Consider the following 26,488-nt stretch of genomic DNA (forward strand, 5'->3'; position numbering starts at 1 on the left):
ACTGACAGCAGATTTTATGGGTATGGATGAGCCAGAAACGTCAGGACAGGAATTCCTGGCTTAAGTCGCCTGACCCCCGAGGAGTACTGAAGGACTGACGGGACTCTGAGATGACAAGTGCAAACCCAGTGCTGCAGATTTTTCTCAGCAAAACAGAAGTGCGGTGAGGAAGCAATACCGCGTGCCCTTCCGCGGGGCTGAGCGGTGGGAGAGGAGGAGCAGCAGGGCTGAGCGGTCCCTGCGGTTCGGCAGAGGGACCGGAGGGCTGCGAGCCGGGGGCAGGAGGCAGTGCCCGGGCAGGGCTGGGGCGGGCGGGCAGCGCCAGCAGGTGCTGCGGGCCAGCCCTGCCGGGCCAGGGGACCCGGGCGGCGGCCCCGGGGGAGGAGCGGGGCGCGGGCCGGCCCCGGTGCGCGTGTCCCGGGCGCGGGGCCGGGCTAGAGGGAGGAGGGCAGGGCGAGGGCGGGGCGGTTAGCGCGGCTGGCCCGGCCCGCCGGGGAGGAAGGAAGGGAAGGGGAGCGGGCTGCGCTGTTGCCCTTTTAAGCGAGCGAGCGGGCGCCGGAGGCCGGTACAAAGGGAGCTCCGCCGTGCCCCGCCGGCTGGGGCTGCCCCGGCCCCGCCATCTTCCGCCCCGCAGGCGCGGCCGGGGCCAGGGTCGGGCCGGCTGAGTCGGAGGGAGGCGGCGGCAGCGCAGGCCCGGGCCCGGAGATGAGGCCAGGATGTCGGTGTCAGGGCTCAAGGCCGAGCTGAAGTTCCTCGAGTCCATCTTCGACAAGGACCACGAGCGCTTCCGCATCGTCTCCTGGAAGCTGGACGAGCTCCACTGCCAGTTTGTGCTCCTGCCGCCGCCGCCGGGCTCCAGCCCACAGCCGCCGCCGCCGCTCACCATCCACTGCAACATCACGGTGCGGGGGCCGCGCGGGGCGGGGAGGGCCGGGCACGGCCCGCCCTCGCCATTGTCCGCGGGGCGCGGGGAGGGGGCGCAGCCCCGCCGGGGTGACTCAGCACGGGGGGGCCGCTCCTCAGGGGCTCCGGGCGCCCTCCCTGCTGCCACCATAACAAAAGTTACAGGGGCGGGCGGCCCCGGCCTCTCCTCACGCGCGGCGGGGGCTCCTCCGGGGGACCCAGGCACGGGAGAAGGACGCGGGCCGGGGCCGCCGCCGCCGCTTTGGGGCCGGGAGCCGCGAGCCGGAACAAAGGGCGGCCGGGCCCGGGGCAGCGGGCACAGAGCCCCGGGGCGGCGGCGGGGGGAACAGAGGGGCCCCGCTGCCCGGCCCGGCCCTGCGGCGGCTCGCGGGTCGCCGGTAGCGCCGTGCGCGGAGCCCGGAGCAGGCGGCGGGCGGGCGCTTTACCGAGTGCGCCACACGGCCGCGGCCTGGGGCGGGCCCGGCCTCCCCCGCGGGGCAGCCCGAGGCGGCCGCAGCCACGGGAAACTTGTCGGTGTCGCCGTCGTGGCCGGGTAAGGCAGAGCCCCCGCTCTGCCGCCGAAGGGCCGCTTTATCATAACGGGGCGTTTAAACTTGTCGGGGCTGCGAGCAGCCGTGTCCGAGCTGAGGGTCTGCTGCCTGCCGAGGGCTTTGAAGGTTCTCCTGTCTGCGGGTTTTATTTCCCCTTAAATTCGTTTGGCTTAATATTTCTTACATGACTGGAAGAGAAGGTGAATAAAACGTTCACTGTTGTGTGACGTGGTAACAATCCTCTGGTTCTTTAAAAGTTTAAGGCCTAAACTTGCAGAAGGATCTGAATATGTTGGCATCTGTGACTCATGTACAGGAAAGTGCTGGAGGTTCATTTTTGTTGGGTTGGTTGCAGTTCTAGGTGAATTTAAATGCCTTATCAAGATTCAACTGAACAGTGACATATTGAAACACTTCGGGTGAAAATAGCACGTTTGTGTTTAAGGAAGACAAATTCTACCGCCTTTTTTTGTCTTTCTGTGAAAGTTTTAAACACCGTGGTGGTCAAAACATTAATGTAAATGCAAATATTTTAGTACTGAAAGATGAAAATGTGTGTGCAAACCAGGCAAGTCTAATTATAATCATGACCAGATTCTTACTTGCCTTAAAGTAACTTTATTAAATTAAAGGTGAATTGTTAAGTAGATCTTTCAGTTTTCACAGTTAACTGTTATGAAAAGTTGCTTCTGTGGTCATGGGACAGGTCTGTGTTTTACTGGGTACTTGTAAGACATAAAATTCTGGGGGTTTATGGTAAAATAAACAAGAAACTTTGGTGTTCTTGTTTCCAGACATGACCCATCTGATGATGAATTGTGCGACTTCCTATAAATATTTTTTATTCAGTAGAGGGTGTTCCATTGCACAGAAATTTGGCTTTTTGTTTCCACACAACATGATCTATTTCATGAGTCTCACTCTAAACAAAAAATGAAAGGTCTGATGATTGTGCACCCTTGGTTGCCAGTTGAATTTGATGAGTTATTTCTTCTTTGTCAAGTCACAGCTACCAGGTAAGCCAGCAGTAAGACCTGAACTTGTTGTGCTCAGGGTTTGTGCTGTGGTGTTTATCTACTTCTGGGACTGCTTTCATTGCAATTACTTCTAATAGGAATTCTTACTGCAAAGAAATAACCCACCTTAGCTGTAGGCCTTTGGTTGAGGTGAGCAGGCAAGAAACCACTTAGATCACTGTTGTCATGTTTGTGTTAATGAGGAAACAGTGTCTGCAGTCTGATGTTAGAGTCACCTGTCCCAAAGGTCAGCAGCTCTCTCACATGCCATTAGACTTGTGGCATATGAACTTGAAAAAGAACAGGAGAAGTGCTCTTTGAAACCTCTGAGCTGACACTTCTGCTTTGATGAAAGGCTGTGTCTGAGCTTCTTGAAAGTTCTGTTTACAGTTGTCTGTGAGCAGCCTGGTGCTTTCTGATGTTGACTAATTTCTTGCTCTTCGAGGCAGGTGGCTACTTTCCCCATCTGTTAAAAATAAATGGGGTTTGACAACCTGAGATACAGACGTGGCTCCCTTGAAACAAATGGGCAGCAGGTGACAGAGCTGAGAAGAGAAAGCTCATCTCTGGGCTTCCATCCTAGTTCTTTGACATACATTTTAGAATTCTCTAGTGTCACGAAAGTGAATTTTTTTTCTCCCCCTTCCCACTGAATGGAGTCCCTTGGCCCTGACTCCTGATTGCCTCCAGATGTTTTTGTGGATACTGTAAACTAGGAGAGCCTAAGTCTTTTTTTACTGTGCTTCAGTGGCTCTGCAGGTACTGAGGGAACTGGGACTTCAAATAGCAGTAGTAGCATGCAAAGACTGGTAAGGCTATAAAGTTATGGGATGGAGAAATATCTGGTAGGGAAGGAAGCTTTCAGTAGCTAAAAAGTGATCTGATAACTAAGCTGGCTCTGAAATTCCCAACAAATCTTTTTTTCTCTCCAGCCTAGAGGGAAGAGTAAATATTCCTCTGGAGATGTGAGGGAGCATATATGCTTAGGAACTGTGTAGGTGTCCACAAGTTTTCTAGACTAAAATTCAGAGTTTGAGAAGTCTGCCACTGGCATTTCTCACTGAGATGATTTGTTGATTGTCTCTGTAGTATAAGTCTGTAGAACTGTCAAAGTTCAGTATTGGCCATAGCATCTCAGGGACACTGTACCTGTGACTCTGAACACTGCTAGAAATTAAAACAAGATACATTTTACTTGATAGCTCCTCTGTTTATAGAGTGGCAGCCAAACTTTGTCCAAGTCTGTCCTTCACTATTTCTGGTAGTGACCTGTATTAGAGCTTACATGGTTAATCAGATTATTTTAAAAGAGGCACTTAAGGGTGGAGTCATCCCTGTCAGAAATATTGCTGCTTATTCCTGAGAACTGTCCAATTATTGAACTTGTTCAGGCTGTGTACTTTCACATTCCCATTTTGTTATGCCAACAGCAGTGTCTCCATTTGAGGTTTTATTTCTGTTTTCCTCAGGTTTCCATTTTAGTTAACAGCACTTTTCCAGTTGATCAAGTTCAATAAACCTTGTCCTGTTCCTCATGTGTTTTGAAATAGTATCAAGCCTGTGGCCTTACTTAGAGGAGGGTGTTTATTGATCATGACTTTAGGGAAGTGTCCTTCAATACAATCTCTGGCTTCAGTTTGGTACCTTATCAGACTTAAGTCATGGAATTACAAAGGGTGTGTTAGAATTATTCCACACTGAAGTTTGGATTGCTGTAAAACATTTTGTATTTTTTGTCATCTCTTCAAAGAGAAACAGGATATTAATACCTCTCCACCCATATGCAAAATTCCTGTTGAAATTGTGTATCCTCAAGTGACCCTTGCAGGTAGAATGGGGGTTTGTGCCAATTCCATGTGGGAGCAGGTTTGCCCTAAACAGGTCCAGGGCTGTGATGTGCAGTGATATCCTTCATACTTCAGCAATTCAGTTCAGGTGATGTGGCTGACTCAGTAAACTCCTGCTTCTCTGTTGGAAAGAAGCATCTTCTGCTTCTGCTGAAAAATACCCTGCTGCTAAATCAGAGTTAGAAGCTGCTGTGAAAGACTTGAAAAGGTTGCTGCCTACAGATAACTGCAGTTAATGGGAAGACTATTTTCCCTTAAAACCAGAATGGATGAAAAGATATTACCTGTGAAGCTTTTGACAAGTTGGGTGTATAACAGAGAGTGAGTATATTGGAACCTGGGACAGTTCTTCAGAGACATAGGATTTTCATATTGAAATCCCTCCTAGCTAGTTCCTATACAGCTGGTAACCTTTCTAACAGGTTATCTATTTGTACACAGAACTAACCACATAATGAAGGAGGCATTCTGTTCCAACCATGGATTTTTATTTTTTATTTTTGTACATCATTAGGCATTCTGGAGTGAGGTTGAGACCTTTGTCTCGCAGCATGTGGATGTCAGGACTGTATAAAAGCATACCCAGCTTTATCTTGATAACATGTACTTTTTAGCTAGGGTTAGATATACTTGCTGATTTTTAAAAAGGCACTCATGCAACTATTATCAAACATAACATGCAATAGAATTGACTTTTTTTTTTTTTAGCAGACCAAAATTAAGCTAAAAAATTATTAAAAGAGTATTGAGGGCTTTAGTTTCTCCTTTTATGTCAAAACTGTAATTGGAAAAAGAACATTGAAAAAAGGAGTAGGAGGAATCTTTTGTGTCTGGAAGACAAGACCTTTCTGATGCCACAGTCCGGTTGTGTGATGTGCAAAAGGCTGTAACCAGTACTTCAGGACGTAAAGGATGGTTCTTCCCTACAAGGTATGAAGTGCTCCTAAAATATCCTAGGAGGCCACAGTGGTGGGCTTCAAGTAGAAATGCTGGCATATCCTGAGGTCTTAATGCACAGTAAATTGTGCTCTTTTCCGGTGGGTTGCTCGAAAGTTGATGACAGTAACCTCAGAACTGGGATTGTTGTGGTCCTTGAAAGAGCTCTCTGTGCACTTTGATAATGAAAGAAGTTTTGTAGAAAGAATTACATTCTTTTCACTCAACATCCTTCCTCCTGTGAGCTTTTCAGGAGGTTTTGTCTATTGGTGCCTTATTGATATCCTCAACATGTACTGAAAATTGGAATTTTTAGTAAGAACGAAGTGTGATGGTAATAGTGCTGTTTCTTGCAGACCAACAGAGGCTATGTGCCTTGTGGCTGAAATTGAGTTTGCTGCATTAAGGACCTGGCTGGCATGTAAAATTCTTATGTTGATCTGAACTGTTTCCCAGTCTGATTTAGCTGCACAAACATCTGCCCTGTCACAGGAGGGGCACAGCACTGAGTGGGAGCTGCTGCATCCAGCAGTGCTGGCAGAGCCCAGGGTGGCACTTGGGACTGGCCTCTCCTGGGTGCAGTGCCTGGGGTGGCACCAGTGCCTGGGGTGGCACCAGTGCCTGTGTTCTTACAGTGACAGCTCGACCTGACTTAACTGCAAGGTGTTTGTTTACTTGAAAAATCTGACTCTTTCCTGGAGACTGCAAGATGCAAAGATAGAGACACCTCTCTAAATAGTATTATTATTAGACAAGAAAAAGAGGAGGTGAAGTTTCTTGATAGGAACAAATGTTTGTAGAAGTTGATTAACAGAAATTACTGCTATTTTAGTTATGCCTCAGTGTGGACTACTGTTCAGTACTGTCAGGTTGTTTGCCTTTATGTAGTTGTGAAAGGTTGTAAATGCCTGAATTCCTGGCTGGAGTATTAGGTTTGTTTTTTTTTTTTTCATTTAAATGGTAATATCCCTTTTTAAGAGACATGACAGTTGATGATTTAGTATGTGTTCTACTGTGTTTCTTCAGCTACAAGCTATGTAGAAGAAGCAAAAATGACCTTTCACCAGCTCCTAGAAGGCAACTGGAAAATGAAATGACTGATTAAAGTAAGAAGATGCTATTTAGCATTTAGCTCTTCCATCAGTCTGCCTGTATGCAGTACACTTGAAGCTAATATGATCACAGTAGTTCTGAGTTGATCTCTGGTGGAATCAAGCATACCAGTATGTCTTACTTATGTCTTGTGTCCAGCTGTAATCTCTAAGCATGGTATAAAAATAATGACCTTACACGTGGGGATTTTTTTTATCTCTTGCTTACAAGACATCTTGGTGTACTAAGTGCTGTAAAACAGCTAATACATTGTTTCTGAAGATTTAGTATGAACTGTATTCTCCTTTCTCTCAGACCTTATAATCTTTTGTCCCCTTACAGCAAAAGAATTTAATGCAGTTGGAGATCTTGCAGTGGCTTCTTCAATGTGTATTCAGGAGGGCAGGAGCATAAGCTCTGTCAGAACTTGTATAGTGGCATTAGAAAAAAATCAAAGCGTTCCTGAGCAGTGGTGTTCAAGATACCACAGGCTTCCTTGAATTTTTGAAGTAGGAAATAACTGTGGTAAGAGTTGTGGTATTAAACTTATTAATGGTAAACGCTGGTTGAGCTCCGTGGTGCTGAAATTTTGCATGTGGGGGACCAAGTTCCATCCAAGTGGCTGTAATCTGGAGGCCTGTGGCTGAGCAGCATCAGGGCAGCTGTGTACATGTTACTGTGAGAGGAGAGCTGGGGAGTGGCAGCTGGAATGCTCTCAGGGGTCAGGGGCAGCAGGACCTCCCTCAGCCATGGATGAGAATAATAAATTCTTCTGCCTGCAGGTGTGTCTGGAGTACAGCAATTTTGCAAAGGGAAAAGAGGAAGATGGCTCTCAGAGAGGTGAAGGTGCACAGATAGAAGGTGATGCTGAGTGGTTTGAACACTTAAAGGATGTAAATTCCTGAAGTTAGAAGAAGGGGAAGCCTGGATCTTTTGGGTGACAATAGAGGTGATACCAGAATTTGCTTACTGTGGGATAACTGTGTGCTGTGATACAGGTGAGGGCAGGTCTGCAAGAAAACTTTCTGGAGTTAAGCTGGTGAGAGAGGGATATGTCACAACTTACTTATAACCAGTTCTTCTGTTCTAGCCATACTAGAAGCCATTTCTTGTTACTCTGGCTTTGTGACACTCATGCTAATGATAACTGGCCTGTATAGTTGCAGAAGTAGGTAATTAATAACTCTTGATGATTAGAATGTGTTGATAATTTGTTTCATGTAACTAGACTTCCTGCAGGAATTCGGACACATCAGATTCTGTGCTGGTAGTAAAGAGCATTGCAGAATCAGGTATTTTGTAAATCTTTCTCTTGAGCCCATGTGTGTAGCTGCTCTTGGGTAAAGCACTGCCAGCTTGAGTGTGTGTGTAATGTGTGCATTAAAGAGAACCCCTTGTGTCTGAGGGCTCCAAACAACCAGGCTCTGACAACTGGCAGGCTGAGGGTACAAGCACACAGTGGGGTTTTGTGTGTGAGGAGCAGGACAGCTTCATCCTGCTGCTGTAAGGTGCTGTAATAAAAACCTGGACATAGTGTCAGGTCTACAGACATGGTCCCAGTAAGCAAGTCACTTAGTCTTCAGCAGTGCTGTGTGCTTTGCTCAGTTTTGAGTGTGGAGGATGTTTAACTTTATTTGTTGCTGTTAACATTGGCAGAGCAATGTTCCTTGACTCCCTTAGGCTAGCCCTCTGTGATAGTGTACATATTCAGAGACTGCTTGCTTCTCCAGAACAACTGACTTGCTGTGCTGTTAATGCAATTCTGTAGTGTTGAGTTGTGTTTGAGCAGCAGTTCAGTAACATTTGGGGGATTTTTAGTTTGGGTCTGGACAAAAGTGTTAGGAGTGTTTGGGGTTTTTTCTGTGAATTTCCTTGAGTGGAGAGATTACATGCTGCATTAGGATGATGTGGAGAGTAAAATGCTGCTTCACAGTGATAAACAGTAACTATGTTTTGTCAGAAAAGTGCATTTTTTTTCCTTTTATGCTCCAAATTCGTGCTTTAATTCTGTGTAGTTTTGTTCCACTGGACAAGTACCCTCCTGCCTTTTGCTTGGTATGGAGTGAGAATGAGGTTGTGGCAGCTGATAAGAGAATCTGATAAACCTGTTTTTTCCAGGGTTATGTGCAATTTCATGTATGGGAATTGGCTGTTGGGACATTTTGCATAGATTAAGTAATTTGAAGAACAGCTGGCCATAAAAACTTGACCACAAGAAATGTAAGAATTATAATGCTACATTTGCATTGATGTTTGTGACCATTTGAAGTGATGTTCTGTGCCTTTTCTACTTTGGTTGTAGATGTTTTGGCTTCTTATCAGGTAGTGATGTTTTGAGCAGTGAGAGATGTGTGTACCTGGACAGAGAGATATGGAAGTAAAACACTCAAGTATCTTAGATTATTCCACAAACTCTGAAGTTACTGGCCTCTTGTATGTGTCTGTTTGAAAGCAGCAGTTGCTGAAGTTTTCAGGAATTTTTTTTTCCTCAAAGTGTTATTTTCTGTCCTGGGTGTATAAAAATTTAAGAGGTTAAAGATTCCTTAATAATTTCAAGAGAATTCTTTGAGCTTGGGTTGAACTGGAAATTAGTGCAGATGAAGAAGCAGATGACAAACTGCTTGGATTTTGGAATAATTTGTACACAAGTGAATTGCCATTGAAATACTGTCCCTTTTGCTACTTCCTTAGATCTGTGGTGGTTGTCAGTGAAGACTAGCACTTACAGATGCTGCTGAATCTGTACATTGCAAAAAGTCTTCCATGATCTAACTCAGTTGATTCAGATCCATGCTGTGGTCCCTGTGCACTCGTGCAGAAGGTGGCTGGAGAAGCTGCAGTGTGAGAGCAGCACACGTGTGCCTGTGACACCTGATGTGACAGCAGGGCACTGGCTTTGCTCTCAGAGGGGATCTCCATAACCATTCTGTATGCTCACAACAAACCTCTCCTCCTGGTTACTTTTGTGGTAACCTTCTGCAGTCGGTGGAATTTGTCTGTACAGAGAATGTATTTTTGTTTGGGACAATTTGTGGTTGCAGAGTGAATCTTAGTGGCATCCACAGAGTTATGGTTTGTTACGGCCTTTCTGCTCCATGAGGCACGTACCTTTCACCCTGTCGTCTCTAGCATGGCTGTATTTAATGACATGAACAATTCTAGAGCAAGCTCCTGTGCTCCACTTGCCTCCTTCCCTGGAGAGTGTGTGGGAGAGGCCAGCTGTGACCCTGTTGGTTGTGTGGCTTTAATGTGCTCCTGAAGGTGTTGGCTTCTGCAGCACTGAGCGTATTAGCAGAACTGAGATAGAACAGGATTAGGGGATTCTTTCACCTTCCTCTGCAAAGGTGCAGGGTGATTAAGCTGCTGCAATCCCAGGGATCCTACCAAAGGGTGATGCTTCACCTGGGATTGTCATGTATAGGCTCTAGCTGTCAATACAGCCATTAAATTTGAGAGTAGAATTGCAGTAATTTTCTATGTTGTAGACAGATGTGTATTTCAGACAGCTGAACTTGGTGCCTTACTAAGTGCAGGATTTATAACAAGTGTTCTCACTTAACTGAGGCTGTCAGGCTTTAGGGAGGGTGGAAGAAAAGTAAAGCAATACAGGCTGGCTTTTGGGCAAGTGAATATCATGTTTTATATGATTTTAAAATTCAAGAAAAAAAAGCAAGTTCCTCTTGTTCGGTAGTGATGTTTAAAATTCACTTTGCTTCCTTGCTACCACAAATATTAAATTTAATTTTAAACCCTCCATTGCAAACATTTTTCTTAGATTTTAGAACTCAGAATCACTGACATATTCGATTCTCTAAGAAATTGCAAATTTTTCATATCTAAAAGTGCAAATGTTAAAGTATTGTAGTGTTCAATGACTTGATCTACACAACACAGCAAATGGTGGTGACTGCATGTTGGAAAGTAAAAATTTGGGGGGTTTAAGTAACAGGAGGTTTCTGGGAAATAGTTTGACTTGGATTACTTTCAATGAGAGTGATTCTTCATGCTTTCTTCTTTCTTAATTATTATAAAGGATTGGTTGAGAGGGCAGATGACAATCTGCTGGCTTTTAAAGGTTCTTAAGCCTGTGGATTTCACTGGCACTTGAGCTGCTAGTGATAGAAAATGCTTGCTGCTTCTTAAGCTGCCTTTGGAAAATTTGGCCTCTAATAATGGGAAACAATCTGTCAGTTGTGTAATCACAACTAATGCTGTTTTAAGTAGCTGTAAGTACTAGTGGTTTATGGTCACCAAGCTAAACTTTAGCTTTAAGAATATCTTCTGAAATCCTGATATTTTTGTTAATATTAACTCTGTGGGTTTTTTCCTCTAAAGGCAGCTTGATACAGGTGGAAAAATAAGTGGTAAATAATTGACTAACAATTGCAAATAACATGTACTAAAGTGTACCTAATTGTTGTTTATTCTTCAGTATTTATTGAATGTTTGTGTAGGATGTATATGAGACACTTAATAAAGATCTGATTCTGCTGTTTAATTAAATGGACAAAGTTGGAAAGCCATCTGTGATTTGTAATCAATTATTTGGCACGTGTTTATAGCTGCAAATGTATTCACCTTGAGAAGATTGTATTAGGCCTCTGAGATGTCTTGTTCCATTAGGATTTACTTCATTACCAAGATCTGGGGGAGCAAGAATGGTCTCTTTCCAGCCTTCTCTGAGTATTTAAGCTGGTTAAAAGACCTGCTTTTTGTAAGTAAAGGAGGGTGAAAAAAATTTTGGGACTGAGAAAATGAATATTAGACAGACTGTTAAAAAATTACTTAAGTTTTGATTGTATCTGGTATGAAAAGAATAGAACTGGGTTCTGTCTATGATGGGGATTTTGTGAAAACTAACAGAAAAGAAACAAAACTGGTTGAAATTTATTCAGACAGTATGCTAAGGATTTTTAAAAGAAACCACCCCCACACTTTTTCCATCTAGTATTATTGGGAAATTAAAGAAAATAAGGAACTGTCACCACATCATCATGATTTTAAATCATGATGCAGTAGCCATGTGTTTAAATGTGTGTTCCTGCCATTTAGCTGTGATAAAATGGCTCAGTTGTGTACAAGGAGAGATGATTACTCTTTTGCCTTGTAGCAAACTGCAAGTACAGGTTGTTCTAATGTGAAGACTCAGAGGAAGTTGTTTTGTTTTGATTTAGCAACATCAGAATTCTAAAAGTATTGTAGTAATTTAGAAATGTCTCATTTAAAAGTCTCCTACTGATGTCAAAATTGTGTCACTGTAGCTTTAGAAAGCAGGCTGAAGATTATGTAACATGGCAAGGAAACAGCCTTATTGTTAAGGATGAGAAAGCTTAGATAGGATATACTTAGATGACAGATCCTGCCCAGGAAAAGCTGTCTTAATGTGTGTGTTCCTGGAATCTTCTGTCACATTTTGCTGCTTTATTTATTTTTTTTCCCTTTGGTTAGCAAAATTATTAAATGTAAGTAGAGCTCTTACAGAGGGTGTAATGGAATGTCTGAACAGTGAGATCCCGTGTGTATTCTTCTAACACAGTGGTTTTTCGAAATGATTTTGATCAGTTTTGAAATTGTTCCCATGGCAGGAGTGCAGGGCTTTATTCCCTTTGTATTTTGTGTGTTTATTAGCGGGCTAAATTCTTTCACCGCATTCTGTCACAGAAGCGTTTGCGTTCACAAAGCTCCCAGTCTGTCCCGGTGCTGATACAAAGAGTCTCTAGAAGTGATGATGCCATGAATTGTGATTGTATCTGTGCTGCTGTAAACATCCTGCCTTTGTCCTGCCATGCAGGGAGGTGTGATGTCACTGCTGTCCTGTCACTGCTGTGCCCACGGCCCTGCCTGGGCAATGAGCCCCTGCCCTCGCTTGTGGAGAGCAGCAAAAAAGCAGCAGTTACATAAAACATCTCCAGTGCTGAATATGGGGAGAGCTGTGCAGCTGAGAGAGATTATGGAGACAAAATCACTGCATGGCAGCTCTCTAATGAAAGGCTCGCAGTTATGGGGCTTTTTAGCCACTGACAATTAATAGTAAAATAACTGCTATTTCAGGGTTCCTCTCATGAAAGGTCTTTGAGAAGCCTGTGTTCCTTACATGGCACAGCAGCTCAAACCCACCTCTTACCTCTGTAGCATACAGATACAGAAAAAAAAGCTGCCTTAATTCTCTCAACAGAATTAGCTCATGTGAAGTTCAGTTGTTTGACCTTACAAGCCACAAGCTTAGCTGTAAGTTGCCTGCTGTGGCTATTACAAACTCATGAGCCTTTTTATATCTCAAGTTCAGAATGTTTGAAGTTCATGTGTGAATTCTGTATTTCAAAATATAGTGACTCATATCCGCATGGAAATCAGCTGTTCCAAAAATATGGATTACTTACAGATCTAAAGAAACTTAATTCCATTTATATTTTTAAATTAAATGAATATATTTATTGGTAAGTGTGAAGAATTAAGTGTGGCAACAAAACAGAAGTTTAATTGAATTTGTATTTTAATATTAATCATCTGTTGTGAAAAAGTTGGAATGTGCAATTAAGTAATCATATGCCAGAAATCTAAAACTTGAAGTATTTTCTGATACAGCTGAGTAAATGTGCTTGCAATGTTAAAGAGGAGCCTTTCTGAGAAGTGCACTCTTTCATTCATGTTTCAAAAGCTAGATCAGACTAAAAATTGGAATGGTTAATAATTTTTAGGACACAGTCATTCATGTGTGCTATACACACACTAATAATCCAGGCAGTATTGAGTCCTTGTAGGTTTTCTCACCTGCAGGAGGGGAGGGCAGGGCTTGTTTTCAGGGCACGAAAGGAGTGAGTGTAAACCGTGAGTAAGAGCTGTCACTCGGAGCAGGAGGCAGCAGCACATTGGAGTAGCCACTGCAGTGTGTTTCAACTCCTAGTGGGACTGCTTGATCATCAGATCTGCACTGTCAGTCATGTCCCTGGCTGATGACAGACTTGCTACAAGTGTTTTGGAGGAGATACTGAGCTAGGCCCCCAGACTGGAACAGATACTGGTCGCAATAAGGAGTGTCCTACTGTGGGGTTGTTCCTTAAATTCTTCGGGGGGAGAAATAAAATTGTCAGAAAAAAGGAATATAGACAGGGAAGAGTTGAGTTCCACTTTCTAAGCAGTCTTTGGGTTCTAGATACAGTTTAGTAGAGAGGATTAGCAGGTGTTTGTCTTCTATAAATCTTTGCAATTAATAACATAATTTTTAAAATGGACTGGGCTAACATAATTTAAAAAATGCTTGATTTAAAAAAAAAAAGCCAAAAATACCTCTTAGCAGAATGGTGCATGCATGCACAGCCCAAATGTGACTGTATCTGGAGAATATTTTTATTCTGTTGAGTCTGAGGATTTTAAAGAAATAGATGGCTTGGTGAATCTTGAAAGGGATGTTGCTTGCTCTTTGTATTTCTTGATGGGAATATTGGTGTAATCTAAAGTCATGGTAGTAGTGTTTACCCCACTGCCTTTCTCTTAACTTTGTGAGCTGGACAGAGAAGTTTGGGTCTCAAGAGCAGCTGGGTGAAGCAAGTACTCAGGCAGTGGGGCCACAGTTAGCAGAGATTCCCTTGTGCTGTTCCCCCTGCACATCCAGATCAGTGGGAAGGGCTTGAGGTGAGAAGGTTGCACCAGTGCAGAAGAGTTCACAAGTCGGCTGCATGTTATTAAAAACGAGTGAGATGTTATCAGTACAAAACCTGAAATATCTTTAATGAAGTTTAGCTCCTAAAAATAACAGTTTAGAAACCCAGTGGCAATGGGGAATTCAGCCTTGTTTCTCCCACAGACATAGTGGTTAATCTGTTCAGTGAAACTGAGGAGAAAATACACTTTTCTGCAGCCCTGTGTTATGTAAAGGAGGAAGGTGATTAAACCACATCGGTAAGCTGGCCTTAGCTGTAAATCTTGGCAAGCTGGACTTTCCTGATAGGTCTTTGAGATGTCAGGCCTTAGTTAATCAAGAATAGATACTCAGAGGTCTCTGCTTTGTGGGGGAACAGCACAAGGGAATCTCTGCTGACTGTGGCCCCACTGCCTGAGTACTTGTTCCACCCAGCTGTTCTTGAGACCCAAACTTCTCTGTCCAGCTCATGAAGTTAAAAGAAAGGCAGTGGGGTAAACACTACTGCCATGACTTTAGATTACACCAACATTCCCATCAAGAAATACAAAGAGCAAGTGAAGGATAGTATAGTGTGCTTTGAAGTGAAGATGAAAGATGTGTTTTTGCATAAAGATACTGGGAATATCAAGTATTCCTTTAAGGAATTTTTAGCTGTGAATTAGGAAAAAAAATATATGTAAACTTGAGGGGATTGAACTTGTTAAAAAATAAGTGATAGAGGCTTCAGTTTACAGGTGGGATTTTAGACCTCTCTACCTAGAACTTCTCTGGAGTATGGTGTCAGTCTGTTTTGCCAAAGCTGGTGCCCTTTAGTCATATGGCTTTGTTTATGGGGTTCAGCACTTCAGATAGAAGGTCAGTTAGGAAATATGCTCTAATTAAAGCCAGTTCTGACATGCTTTCTTCATGTATTTTTCTCATTTTCAAACCTTGCCTGTTAACTGTTGAAGAATGAAGCATAATTTATTGTCTCTGGAATGAGAAAGATGCATTTTGCATTTTTTCCCTTTTCAACTGCAGTGAGGGAAATGAATGAAAATTCCCTCATTATTTTGTAAGACCCGGGGATATGAAGATAATATCTGGGTGATAAAACTGAGGTTCAGCAATTTGTCCTCACGACTAAAATTTAATTGAAAGAGTGAGAAGTGGAGAATGCCTTTAATAACTAAAGCAAAACAAGTAAAATCCACACACATCAGTGATGTGAAGGGACACTTACTGTTGAGTTGGAAACTACATGGTATTTTCCATCCTCACAATCTTACCAAACCTGTGTGAGGAGAAAAATTCAGTTGGTTTTTAGAATGTCTGAGCAAGAGCCAAGGACTTTGTGTTTACCTTTCTGTAGCAGGGGTCTGCCAAGCACCTTTGGAAGGGCTGCATGCTCTGGCACCCATGAGCAGCTGTGGCTCCCATCTCTTCATGGGTTCCATGTGCCCAAACCATGGCTTGTTGTGGAAAATGGAGCACACTGGTAATCCTGGGAGCTGTTTGGTGTCACCTGGCTGTGTCCTGGCACCTGCCTGCCAGCTGTGGGACTCTGGATGGAATGGAGCTACTCTGTGAGCTCTCCTGGATTCAGGGTATTGCATGAGAGATCTTCAATAGTGGAACGTCCTCAATGAGCCTTGGTGGTGCAAAGATAAAATAGCACATTTTATCTGTCATTAAACTGTGATCTACCAGTTAAACTGTCCTCCAGGGTAGGGCATTTAAGGTGCATTGCCTTTGGCTGAGGGTTGGTGCCTGAAGAGTTTCAATAATCCTGGTTGAGGAGGAAATCTAAAGACACCAACTTTTATCACTTTGACGACTTTTCTTTGCAGGAAGCTTTGTTTTTATGAAAAATCAGTATCAGTTTTATTCTTTGACATGTACTACTTGTGATTCCATTTTTTGCTAATTATCACCCATACCGCATTCTTAAATTTCTCCCTCCTGCCCTACCTGCCCCCAAGGTTTTAAACATTTCAGCACTGTTTCTTATGCATATCCATCATCTGAGAGACAAAAATAGGTTGAAATACTAGAAGAACCAGTTAGCTGGATTTCTTTCAATTTCTTTTGCATTAGCTAAAAATGTGGTGTTAAAAGCTTCTGTGTTACCTGACATGGAGTAAGATTAGAGGCGATATTAATGCTATGTTATGAAATTTTGGGGGTAAATGATTTTTAAAGCTTTGGGATTTTTTGCTTATTTGTTGGGTCTTGTGTTTTGTTTTTTGGTTTTTTTTAAACAGGAATCTTACCCCTCTTCATCACCAATATGGTTTGTAGAATCAGATGACCCAAACCTGACTTCAGTCTTAGAGCGTTTAGAAGATATTAAGAAGAGCAATACTCTGGTGAGTGAAGTATTTTGGTTATTTTGGACATTTATTTGGGATTGTGTGCTTACTTGGCTTTGTCACATTAACAAGTTCAGTTTTAGGGTTATTTGGGGGATTTTATAAACACAACTTTCTCTTCCAAAAAGCTTAGGAGCCAAAAGTAATCCAAAAGATTTGAGGCAAGAAGGAAAAGATAACTTCTTTTAGTGAGTAAGCTTTTAAGTAATGTTTCAGTCCCAGTAATTAGTGTGATGTTTTCTGAAAATATTTAAACAGTGAAGTGGATGAAAATGTTAAAACTGCTGAATAAGAGAGCTGTTGTAGAGTTTTCTTTGCACAGAAATCAATTGCAGAGGCAAAACTTTGTACTCTTGAGAATGTATATTCTCCAAACCATTACTCTAATACCAAGGATTCTTGGTTTCTTTAATCCTTTCCTTCTTTCAAAGGAACCTTGACCTGAGAGCTTCTAGTTCATCAGAATGTTTCTTAGGTACTGATACATTTAAGCAGTGTTGTGACTTTGGACAATTGCTAAAGGAAATCTTTGTATACAGATTCTGATGGCTGTTTTGTAGTTCAGAAAACTCTCAAGCATTGTATCTTACTTAAATACCCTTTCATGTAGTGATGGGAGCTCAGAGGAGAGGCACATTAATATAAAAAATTAATTTCCTAGTCTCTCTAGGAAACTGCCCTTGAATAGAGCTTGGAAATAAATTTCAGTACAAATGCAGTTTGTGCCTCAAAAAGGGGTATTGCAGCATACTGACAAACTCAGGTGATCTTTATTAATAGAGGATATTAACATTTTGTGTTTATTTTGGTGGACATGAATGCAATACATCCTAAACAAATCAGAATACTGCTTATTGCTTGGATTATGTGCTTAGTATTTGTCTGGTTTGGGAAAAATTTGGAATGTTCTTTCTGCAGAAAACCCACTACTTATGTTTGTTGGGATAATGTTCATCTAGGATACCCAGCCTTACGTAAAAATGTACAAGTGTCTTTTTCTGAAGATAGGTTGCATCTGAAGATAGGATGCATTTGACTTCTAGCAAAAATAATTAGGAAACTAATAAAAGCGAGTCTTTGTGGGCCTTGCCATAATTAAAAACAATTGTAAAGGGACGTTAGGGCTTTCATGCATTTTGTTGGATCTGATTGCACAACATGTACATCTCTGTATTTTCTACTTCAATTTGACTGAACTACATTCAGGAGAATATTATAAATCTTAGTCTTTAAGCTCTGCCTGGAAAGGGGCAGTAGCAGAAAATCTGGCTAAATGAGCTTTTTGCTTAAAGACACTTTTCAGAAGATGGTGCAGCTTGAAGCTGGTGTGGCTGATATTCAGGTTCTGAACGAGGTATTTCCTGTGTGCAACTGCCTGCAAGAGGCTGGAAAGCTTTGTTGTAAACATGCATGGGGCTGTGCTGAATTGCATATGCACACAGACTGCTTATGTAGCTGGTAAGAAAACAGCTTCTGCTATCAAGATTGTACTTGCCCATGTAAAAAAGCTGCTGGGTTGATGTAATAGACACCTGTGATGGCCCATTGGTTTCTCAGGAATCCACCCTGCTTAGTGCTGTGCCAAGGTGAAGGCAGATGGGAGTGGCTGAGGAGACAAATACTTGCACTACAAAATCTGATTTTTTGCTCAAAAGACGTGGCTTGTGACTTTTTAATTTGTTTTTTTTTTTCCCTTCAACTCTTCCCCAGAGAACTCACTCCCTTTCAATGGCATGGAGCACTCACCCAGAGACTTTTTGCAGCAAAGAAGGGATAGAGGAGTACAAATCCAAAGGCTTCTAATCTATCACAGTCTCATAAAAATTCACTTAGTTTAATTTAGAATAATCTAGAATGTTTCAAACTACCTTTCATTTAATTTACTGCAGGTAAAGGATCATTAGTGCCATGTTGCTCTAAACTCAGAGTAACTGGAGCAGTCAAATTTTGAATGGAAGAAGGCATAGGACTCTTGCAGGAGCTCAGCTGTGCTAAAAGCAGTGCTAGCACATGTACCCTGCTTTATAGCCTTTGGTATTCTACTGCCCTTTCTACCTGCTTTGTAATATGGGACAGGTGTCAGCTCTTGGGAAACTGAAGAATATGCTCTTCAGGCATAAATGTTTGACATGTGGAAGCCTTGTCATTTGACATGGTAACACAAAAACTGATTTATGATGTTGAAATCCTACATGTGCTTCCTGGAAAATCTTCTGTGGGTCTGAAACTGTGGCAATTACCTTGCACCAGCATGTTGCTTTTACTATGACAATTCATCCAAACAGTAAAAATATTGAAAGATGATTAAGAATGTGATCAGCATGGATATCCTCAGGTTTGGACAGCTTAGCTGCTTGGTTGTCAATGTCGGGCAAGTTTCAGTCAGCAGATGAAGAGGCTACAGAGTCTTTCAGCCCCTGGTGTCTCCTGAATTTCCTTCTGAAAATCAGCCATGCTTTAGATATGCTAAGTGTGGAACTGCCATCTGCCTTCTAGTGGCTGTGCTATGCAAAAGAGAAATCTCACTGTGATTTCCCTTGTTCTGTTTAATATGATGGAAGTTACATGATGCGAGTCTGAAGCCTCAAACCTTATTTCATGAGATGTTAACTATAACTCTACACTATTTAGAGGTTTGCTTTTTAAAGAGAATAGGGAAATGGGCTGAAATTCAGAGAGGCAGCTTTAATTCTCACACTCTAGACCTTAAATTTGCATGAAAGATGTCAAAAGTAAGTATACAATTCCTGGCATAAGTATGTTTACAGCTTGGGTAAGCTGCTGTCTTGAAATACACTGCTTCTGTGCTAATATTTTAGATTCAGTCCCACATGGAGGCATTCCAGGGAAGAATGTCTCTTGCAGACTCCCAGTGTGGCAGCAGCTATTTCTGCAGTGGGAGTCGAGCAGACAAAATGCAGGAATCAGCTTTGCTTTGGTCTGAAGCTGCCCAAGGCTGCAGAGTGTGGGGGAGGCCAGGCCAGGTACTGTCACTGGCACCTGATAACCAAGTAGTGGCCATACTCCAAGTGACAGTGACTGCTTCCCTCTGTTCCCATTTGTATCCTTCTTCAGCACTTTCTCAGTGGTAGGCTAAGATTTATTGATGCATTTATTTTTATATAGATATTGTGGGTGTAGGTAGAGACACACAGAATAATGAAGGCTTTTTATGCTTAAACTGTACTTCTTAAATTCATTTTTCTTCGTAATCAGGAAACAGGATGTTTCATAGTGAGCCCAGCATGATATTAATACCATCAAAGGTATCCTAAAATTGTTAATGCTTTCATACTACATTAGGAAGAAATCTTCATACATAAAAAAGCTTCCTAGTGTCGGCTAGAAATTTTTCAGAAAAAATTGTTTTAAACTGTTTTCAAATGTGCAAGACATTAAGATAGGAAACACAGTTCCAAGAGGTGTTTGTGTTCTAAACCAGCATTATTGTGTCCAAAAGAACCACCAACTTCTCAGAACTCCTGAAGCATTAAAAATTATAGAGGCTGTGTATTCTAATGGTGTATTTTTTGTTATTTTGATACTAATTATAATCATTTTAACAAATTTAGAAGTGTGTTGTGTTTGGTCACTTGAGGGTTTCCCTTCTGCAGGCTATTCACATCACTCCTTTACCCTGTGGGTTAGGAGCTCTGGTTGCTGTTGACTTTGTGCTCTAGGCAGTTTGTACTCCAGGGCACCTCCTGGTGTGCTGATAGCTCACTTTTCTGTAGTAGCCTCCAAGTGTGTGTGTTAAGCATTCATTTTACAGTAGTCAAGCCTGTGAAGTTACCCTGGAAATACATTTAAATTATTAATACATGACGGAAATCTGCTCTCCCTTTTGATAGTCTGTTCATGTACATACCAACACATACCAAATCTTGCTTAGAGCACAGGGCTGGATCAGATGTCTTCCAGACGTGACTTTCAGCTCAAATTACCCTGTGATTTTTCATACAGATGAGCAGAGGATAAGGGATAACAGTGATGGTGACCCATGGCAGAAAGGTCAATGGTATTAAATTAATTCCTGTGGAGGAAAAATGTAGCAATAAGGAAAAAGGGTGGAAAGGTTGTACAGACAGGATCAGCTTCTTGCTCTGCCACCGCCTTTGCAAATTGTAGACACTGATTGCAAATATAGCAGCTGATCTATAAAAATGAACTGCAGTGTGAGTTGCATTAAGGTAACCCTGCAGTGTAGAATCCTTCCAAGGAAGGGGATCCCTGCTCTCAGCAGGTCTCTGCCTTCTCCTTCATCATGAAATGGTGCATGTGTGCTGAAGCACACCAGAACTGATCTGCCACAAGGCTGGTAAGTGCCACAGAGCAGTGATCTGTGCTGCAGTGGAAATGAGGTGGTGAAGAGCTGTTGGAGGCCCTTGTCAGGCACAGCTGTAACTCAGCCCAGGCTGTGCCAGCACCTTGTTGTTTTGAGGGTGCTCCTGTTCCTTGCTTGTGGTGCTGTGCTCAGAAGCAAGGGAAGCTCACAGTGTGGTAGGTCCTGGCTGCAAAAATCCCTTCTGAATTCCAGTTCAGCTGACAGGAATATTTGTGGGGAGGAGGGGGACTGAAGGAAGCAGGGCAGCAGTTCTTAACTCTCCAGTCCTTACTGTTTCTCTGTCAAGGCACATCTAATACCCTATTCATCTGCTTTTCCAGGGCAGTGCTAATTGACCAGCCCAATGGTGGCAGTCTTCCCTCACTGCTTAGATTTAGTTTTGTATGATTCACAGAAGATTTAAGAAATCTGTGAGAAAAGTTACAGCTCCTGGAATTGTATGGTTTATGCTCCAGCTCTCCATGAAGCAATGTTTGTGCAAAGTTTCTCAACAAAATGTAGAGCAGTGCAATTCTAAGTATCTTGCACTTACTGAAAATAATAGTTCTAAGACCTGTGGTTCTATCTGGCAACCAACTTTTTGATTGATTAACCTGATTCCTGTCTGCTAAACAATTTCATTATGTTCTGGATACCTGAGAAGATTCAAACAAGTGTAGAGTCTTGGTGCTGATGAGAAATGTGATTGTTACAGAAGGGTTTTTGCCAAAACCTATCGTGACTCATGTATATACCCCTAAGAAATGTGGTGCTGGTGCCTCAGTCCTTTAGGTGATATCTGCTTTATTTCTGAGTTAGGTTGATTATCTGCTTTATTTTGGGGTTGGGTTGACTATCATGAATGATGCAGAAGCAGCAGACTTGATGTGATAGTGTTCTAATGCAGGCTGGTACCTCAGTTCATGGCCTCAGATAGATAAATAACATTCCTATGAAGCACAATGTTGAATTCTGCTGTAGAAGGGAAAAGCACTGAAGCTTTCAGATAGCATAAGGGCAACGTTTTCCTATCACTGCTAGTGATTAGGGCTTGGAAATGAGCTCTTAACCCTGGACAGACTGAATTTTTCACTTCCAGTGAGGTAAGGTGAGAGCATTTAAAGGGGCCAATGGCAAGGCTTTAGACAAGTATTTTGGAGTGTGTGTGCAGAAATTACTGTCTTGCATGCTGCCCTCAACAAGTGGCAGGACAAATTCTCCTTGGGTTTGGGAAGAAAAGTCCATAAATGGATGTATGATTTCTGCAAGCTTCATCTAGGTTAGTATTTTGCAAATGATGAGGTGTTGACCCTTTTACAAATAGATTTTGCAGTCCTTTTTTTGTTTTCCTGACATAGCAGTGCAAAGACCTTGGAAAGGTAGGAAATGCAGTAGTATAATCTTTATATCTTGGCCTTAGCTAGGAATCTGAGGCTGCCTACAGAAAGTGAAGAGCTGTAGAAATCATCTTCATTAGTGTGATGATCAAAGAGCAAACTTAATGGTTTTTTCTGCCTTACATTAGTGAGTGTGAGGTGGTGCATAGTTTGCAGTGAACAGAGCACAATCAGTGGAACAGGCTGGAAACACAAATCAGAGATAGTAACAGATTGTGCCTCACCCTGACACAAGATACAGCAAGCAGAGTGCCTGGGCTCCAGCTCAGAGCCCTCCTGGCTCCTGGGACTTGGACAGGGTTGGTCTTGCTTCTGTGCCTCACTGGTGTGCCCTGTGAAGGAATTCAGGGCATGGAAAACCAGACTGTTCCTCCTTGGTTATTTAAGCTGGGAAATGGGAATTTTTTTATCTCATGGAATGTGACCATTTGCTTATTCCATAGTGATGTGTGGCTCAGACAGCTATGCTTGGAATAGATGATGTTGTCAGACCAAAAATGGTTTTTCTGCTCATGGCTTTCTTCTTATACATAGGAAGATGAATGGGAGTCATTGCTAACTTGCCATGTCCTTGAGTTTCTGTTGTGGGGACTTTTCTACAAAGATGGCAGAAGAAATTTTATTCCAGCCTTAGCAGAGTTAAATGCTGTACACTGACTTCAAGTTCAATATCAATGTGTGAAGAAAATTGTAAATATATTTCTTTGTGCTTTGGTTTAAATTAACTTATCCATGTGTTTTTGTTGTTTTTAGCTTCTTCAGCAGCTGAAACGATTAATATGTGACCTCTGCAGATTATATAATCTTCCTCAGCATCCAGATGTTGAAATGTTAGATCAGCCATTGCCAGCTGGACAGGTAAATCAAAAAAGCTGTGGACACCTTCTTATGCCAATAAAAGAATTGGTTTTTTAACTCCAAGAAACAAGATAATGGGAAAGATTGAACCTTGTGTAAACCAGAACTGAGATACGAAGCACTTTTGCGTTACGGTGTCTTCAATCTGAATTTTATTCACAAAATCCATTTACTAATGGTGTGATAATATTATACAGTTCCCTTTGAAGTTTCTGTATCACTGCAAGGTGTGTATGTGATACCAGTGCTGTCAAGTTTAATTCCCTCCTTAACACTATTCAAGCCAATCTCTGTGCACTTGGAGTGCTTCCCAAAGTTACTTTTTCTGAAATATTTGGCTCTTTGTGGAAGAGTATGTGTTTCACAGTGTGCAATTGGATGAACTACTGTTGATGTTTTCCTTCTTCAGTCCCTTGCAGAGACATGGGATGTCAAGGCCATATGTTACTTTGGGTAGGGAGGTACCTTGCTTATTTCTTGTGCACTTGAAAAATTAAGAATTGTGAAGGCCTGAGGTTAAAACATTAACCAAAATGTTTTGTATTGTGTTGAAAACAGAACTGGTAACTGACAGTAGCTGTTCTTTTCTGTTTTTTAATAAGATTATGGGATCTTCTTTTGTCTATACACATTAAGATGACATGATTACTAAAATACTCCTTTAGATTAACAGATGCTTTCCTGTGGTGACAGTGCTATAGTAATGACAAATAACTTGCTTAATTTTTGGTCACATGCCAAATTGTAATCTATAGGTAGGTCCTTTTTCTGAGCCACTCACTCAGCAGTGCAGCTGTAAGGCAATGGGCTGTGCTAATAGGGTGTAGCTTTGTGAAGGGTCTCACATGTGCTGTGAAATTCAAAAACAAACTCATGCAAGGTTTCTTAGCCAGAAATGTCAGACAATTTCAAGTGAAATAAGAGGGGTCTTAGTAACTCTGACCAAAGACATATCTGCTCCCATATATTGTCTAGAGCAGTGTCATTACTTTGGCAAAGGAAGAGTGAGCAGAGGACAAGCATATCAGAATACTCCTGAGTATTTCTGTAGCTCAGAGTTCCTGAGCTTGGAGTGATATCCTGAAAGAGAGTCATAAAAATTAACTCAGTGTATTGTTTTGCTATTTCCTCAAACAGGCTAATAGCAATGGCTACATGATGATACTAGTGGCTGCATGGCAGTTCCAGGTAGTGAGAAAAAGAATCCATGAGGTTCTGGAGGTCTAAAGTTCATTGAGTTTTTTCTTTCTAGGGGTGTAGCTTGTAGATAGATTCTAGTCAGAGCCATGATCTGATTTCATGCTTAAGGGATGGTGGGTTGTAACCCACTTGATGTGTTTGTTGCATTTGACAGTGTTCAGAATAGGATGTTCCTTATCTGAATTTAAAGCTTCTACTTACAACTTAATTGGAATTAATTGAGACATTCTATTTATTTTTGCTTTGTGAAAAAGTCTCTTCACTGTCATATACCAGGAAATCATCTTTATGTATCTTACCCTTATCTGCAAAGGACTGAAGTTTGACATGTAACTTTTGCATTTATTGCTTCTCTTTGAGAGTAGACTTGCTGATTTTGAAAGCAAGGAGAGTATGCAAAATTTATGCAGACCTTTCATTGTTGTATTGCAGAATGGAACAACAGAAGAAGTTACATCAGAGGAGGAGGAAGAAGATGATATGGGTGAAGTATGTCTATATATGAGATTGTTGTCCTAATCTAGTAGAATTTTGTCATTTTGCTCTTCAATGTCTGGCTAATAATTAAACCAAACTGTACCATGTAACCTCCCTGGAGTTCAACAGAAAAGATAATTAAAATTTGGATGTTTACCTGAATGTCAGCTTTCCCTTCAACCAGAAACCTAGTGAAATTTTCTTCTTAAACCTAGATCTCAGCTGTGAGGTACTTGGATACAGAGAATTGGACATCTGTTTGTGCTTTAGTCAGACAATACATAACATTGTGTGCCAAATCAGTAAGTTTTTGCATTGTTAACTCCTATTTCAAGCAGCATGTGAACTGGCTCTGATATAGTTGGAAGTGCCTCCCAGACTGAAGCAGACTTGCTAAGAGTAAATCAGTTTGCTGACTCATTAAATGGGTGAGCTAGTTTTTGACTGTAATAAATTGAAGGGACTGGAAGGACATGGAAACAGACCCACTAAACTTTTATGTCCATGTCTGGCAACATGGTGCTCTCTTTAATGAGCTTTTTAGTTGTAAGAATCACCCTTTTTGCTTGCATCTGCTGCATTTTAGAATAGCTCCAAGATTCTTGCTTTCTACACTACTATAGACTGCCTTATTATAGTAGAACTGTTCTGACTACTTCAGATTTAGATTTTTAAGGTTTAGTAAGAATGAACAACTCTCTCTTAGTAAATGATCTTCCTATAGAAAATATCAATGCTACCGAGTTCTTAAATTAATTTGTAGCAGCCTTTCTTATGCCATATTTAGCCTGATCCAGACTAGATTTGCTGGAGCTTGTGTTTTTCCTTAAAGGTGCTGTGTCCCATGTCCTGCTGCCACAAGGCTCTGGTTGCTTGCAGACTGCTAGAGTAGCCTTTTGCATTCTGTTTGGGTTACTTTGTAAAAAAGAGAAATGGTCTGCCATTATTTATCAGCTGTCAGGGGGCATTGTGCATGGCAGTGGGGTATCTGTAACCTGTAATCTAGTCCAAGTTCTAGATGGAGAAGCAGTTTTCAATTCCTCAGCTCTGTCATTGGAGAAACATGAGCATTTTGAAGAATACTCAGTCTGAAGTCTGTTACAGCTGAAGGAAACAGAGTTATCAGATGCACCCAGGTGCATTTCTTGTTACATAGGACATCTTTGAATGTGGGTTTTTCTGCCATGCAAACTGATTGTGCATGGAGAGCAGCCCCAGGTGTGCCAGAGCTCTGCATACTGGAGTGTATCTGGTAGCTGTGTGACCAGAATCTGCTGGTGTGGCTGCTGCAGTGCTTCCCTTCTCGTGTCAAGGTATTTACATCTTCCCCTCCTCTCCACAGGCAGCATTTGAGTCACCTTCAGGCAATTGTCTGAAGCTCAGAATGCTTCTCTGGCACAAAGATAAGCCCATCTCAGGATACAGAGTGGAGGGGTTTTAGTGCCTTGGTCTAGAACATAGAACTGAGGTGTTGGCTTGGGTGATCAGAATGCTTGACCACAGAATTTTGTCTTATGTCCTGATTCCAAAATTACTGTATCTAATCTCTAGCTGAAATGTTAGCCTTGAATAAAGTACACATAGTTTTCTAATATTTAACTTTCTTGAAGGGTTGTTGTAGCCCTGCCAGACAGGTTAATCACAGCTTGTGGGAAGTGCAATATAGCTAGGATTCTAATTGCAAAAGGGCCTTTTAGAAACATCTTGGAGCCACCCTACCTTGGGGTACTTTTGGATTCTCTAGTCCAGTTTGCTGCCCACTTCAGTGGCTAATTCTCTACAGTCTTATCTTCTTGAAGAGGCAGTACTTGTTTCTGTGACCAGAAATGTGTTGTGAATTTGGGTTTCATTTCTATTATGAAGGTTCCCTTTATTTCCAGTGGTTATGTTGGCT

At 42.0% G+C, this 26,488-nt stretch overlaps 1 protein-coding gene across 2 annotated transcripts in view; it reads left to right on the top strand.

Annotated features, from left to right (window-relative positions):
* Positions 1-460: 460 nt before the first annotated feature.
* UBE2Q2 (ubiquitin conjugating enzyme E2 Q2) overlaps positions 461-26,488 on the top strand; it is a 46,865-nt gene continuing 20,837 nt past the window's right edge. The window contains exons 1-4 of one of the 2 annotated variants that reach the window (XM_071441772.1): positions 462-902; positions 16,231-16,335; positions 22,813-22,917; positions 24,550-24,606. In XM_071441772.1, coding sequence (XP_071297873.1) covers positions 717-902; positions 16,231-16,335; positions 22,813-22,917; positions 24,550-24,606 — 453 coding nt within the window. In that variant the 5' untranslated portion in view covers positions 462-716. Of the gene's footprint in view, positions 903-16,230; positions 16,336-22,812; positions 22,918-24,549; positions 24,607-26,488 lie in introns of both variants that reach the window. The other variant, XM_071441773.1, reaches the window with a different exon arrangement.

This window comes from Agelaius tricolor, unplaced genomic scaffold, assembly GCF_023055355.1.
Source record: "Agelaius tricolor isolate 1412-34295 unplaced genomic scaffold, bAgeTri1.0.p SCAF_16, whole genome shotgun sequence".
Classification (NCBI taxonomy): domain Eukaryota; kingdom Metazoa; phylum Chordata; class Aves; order Passeriformes; family Icteridae; genus Agelaius; species Agelaius tricolor.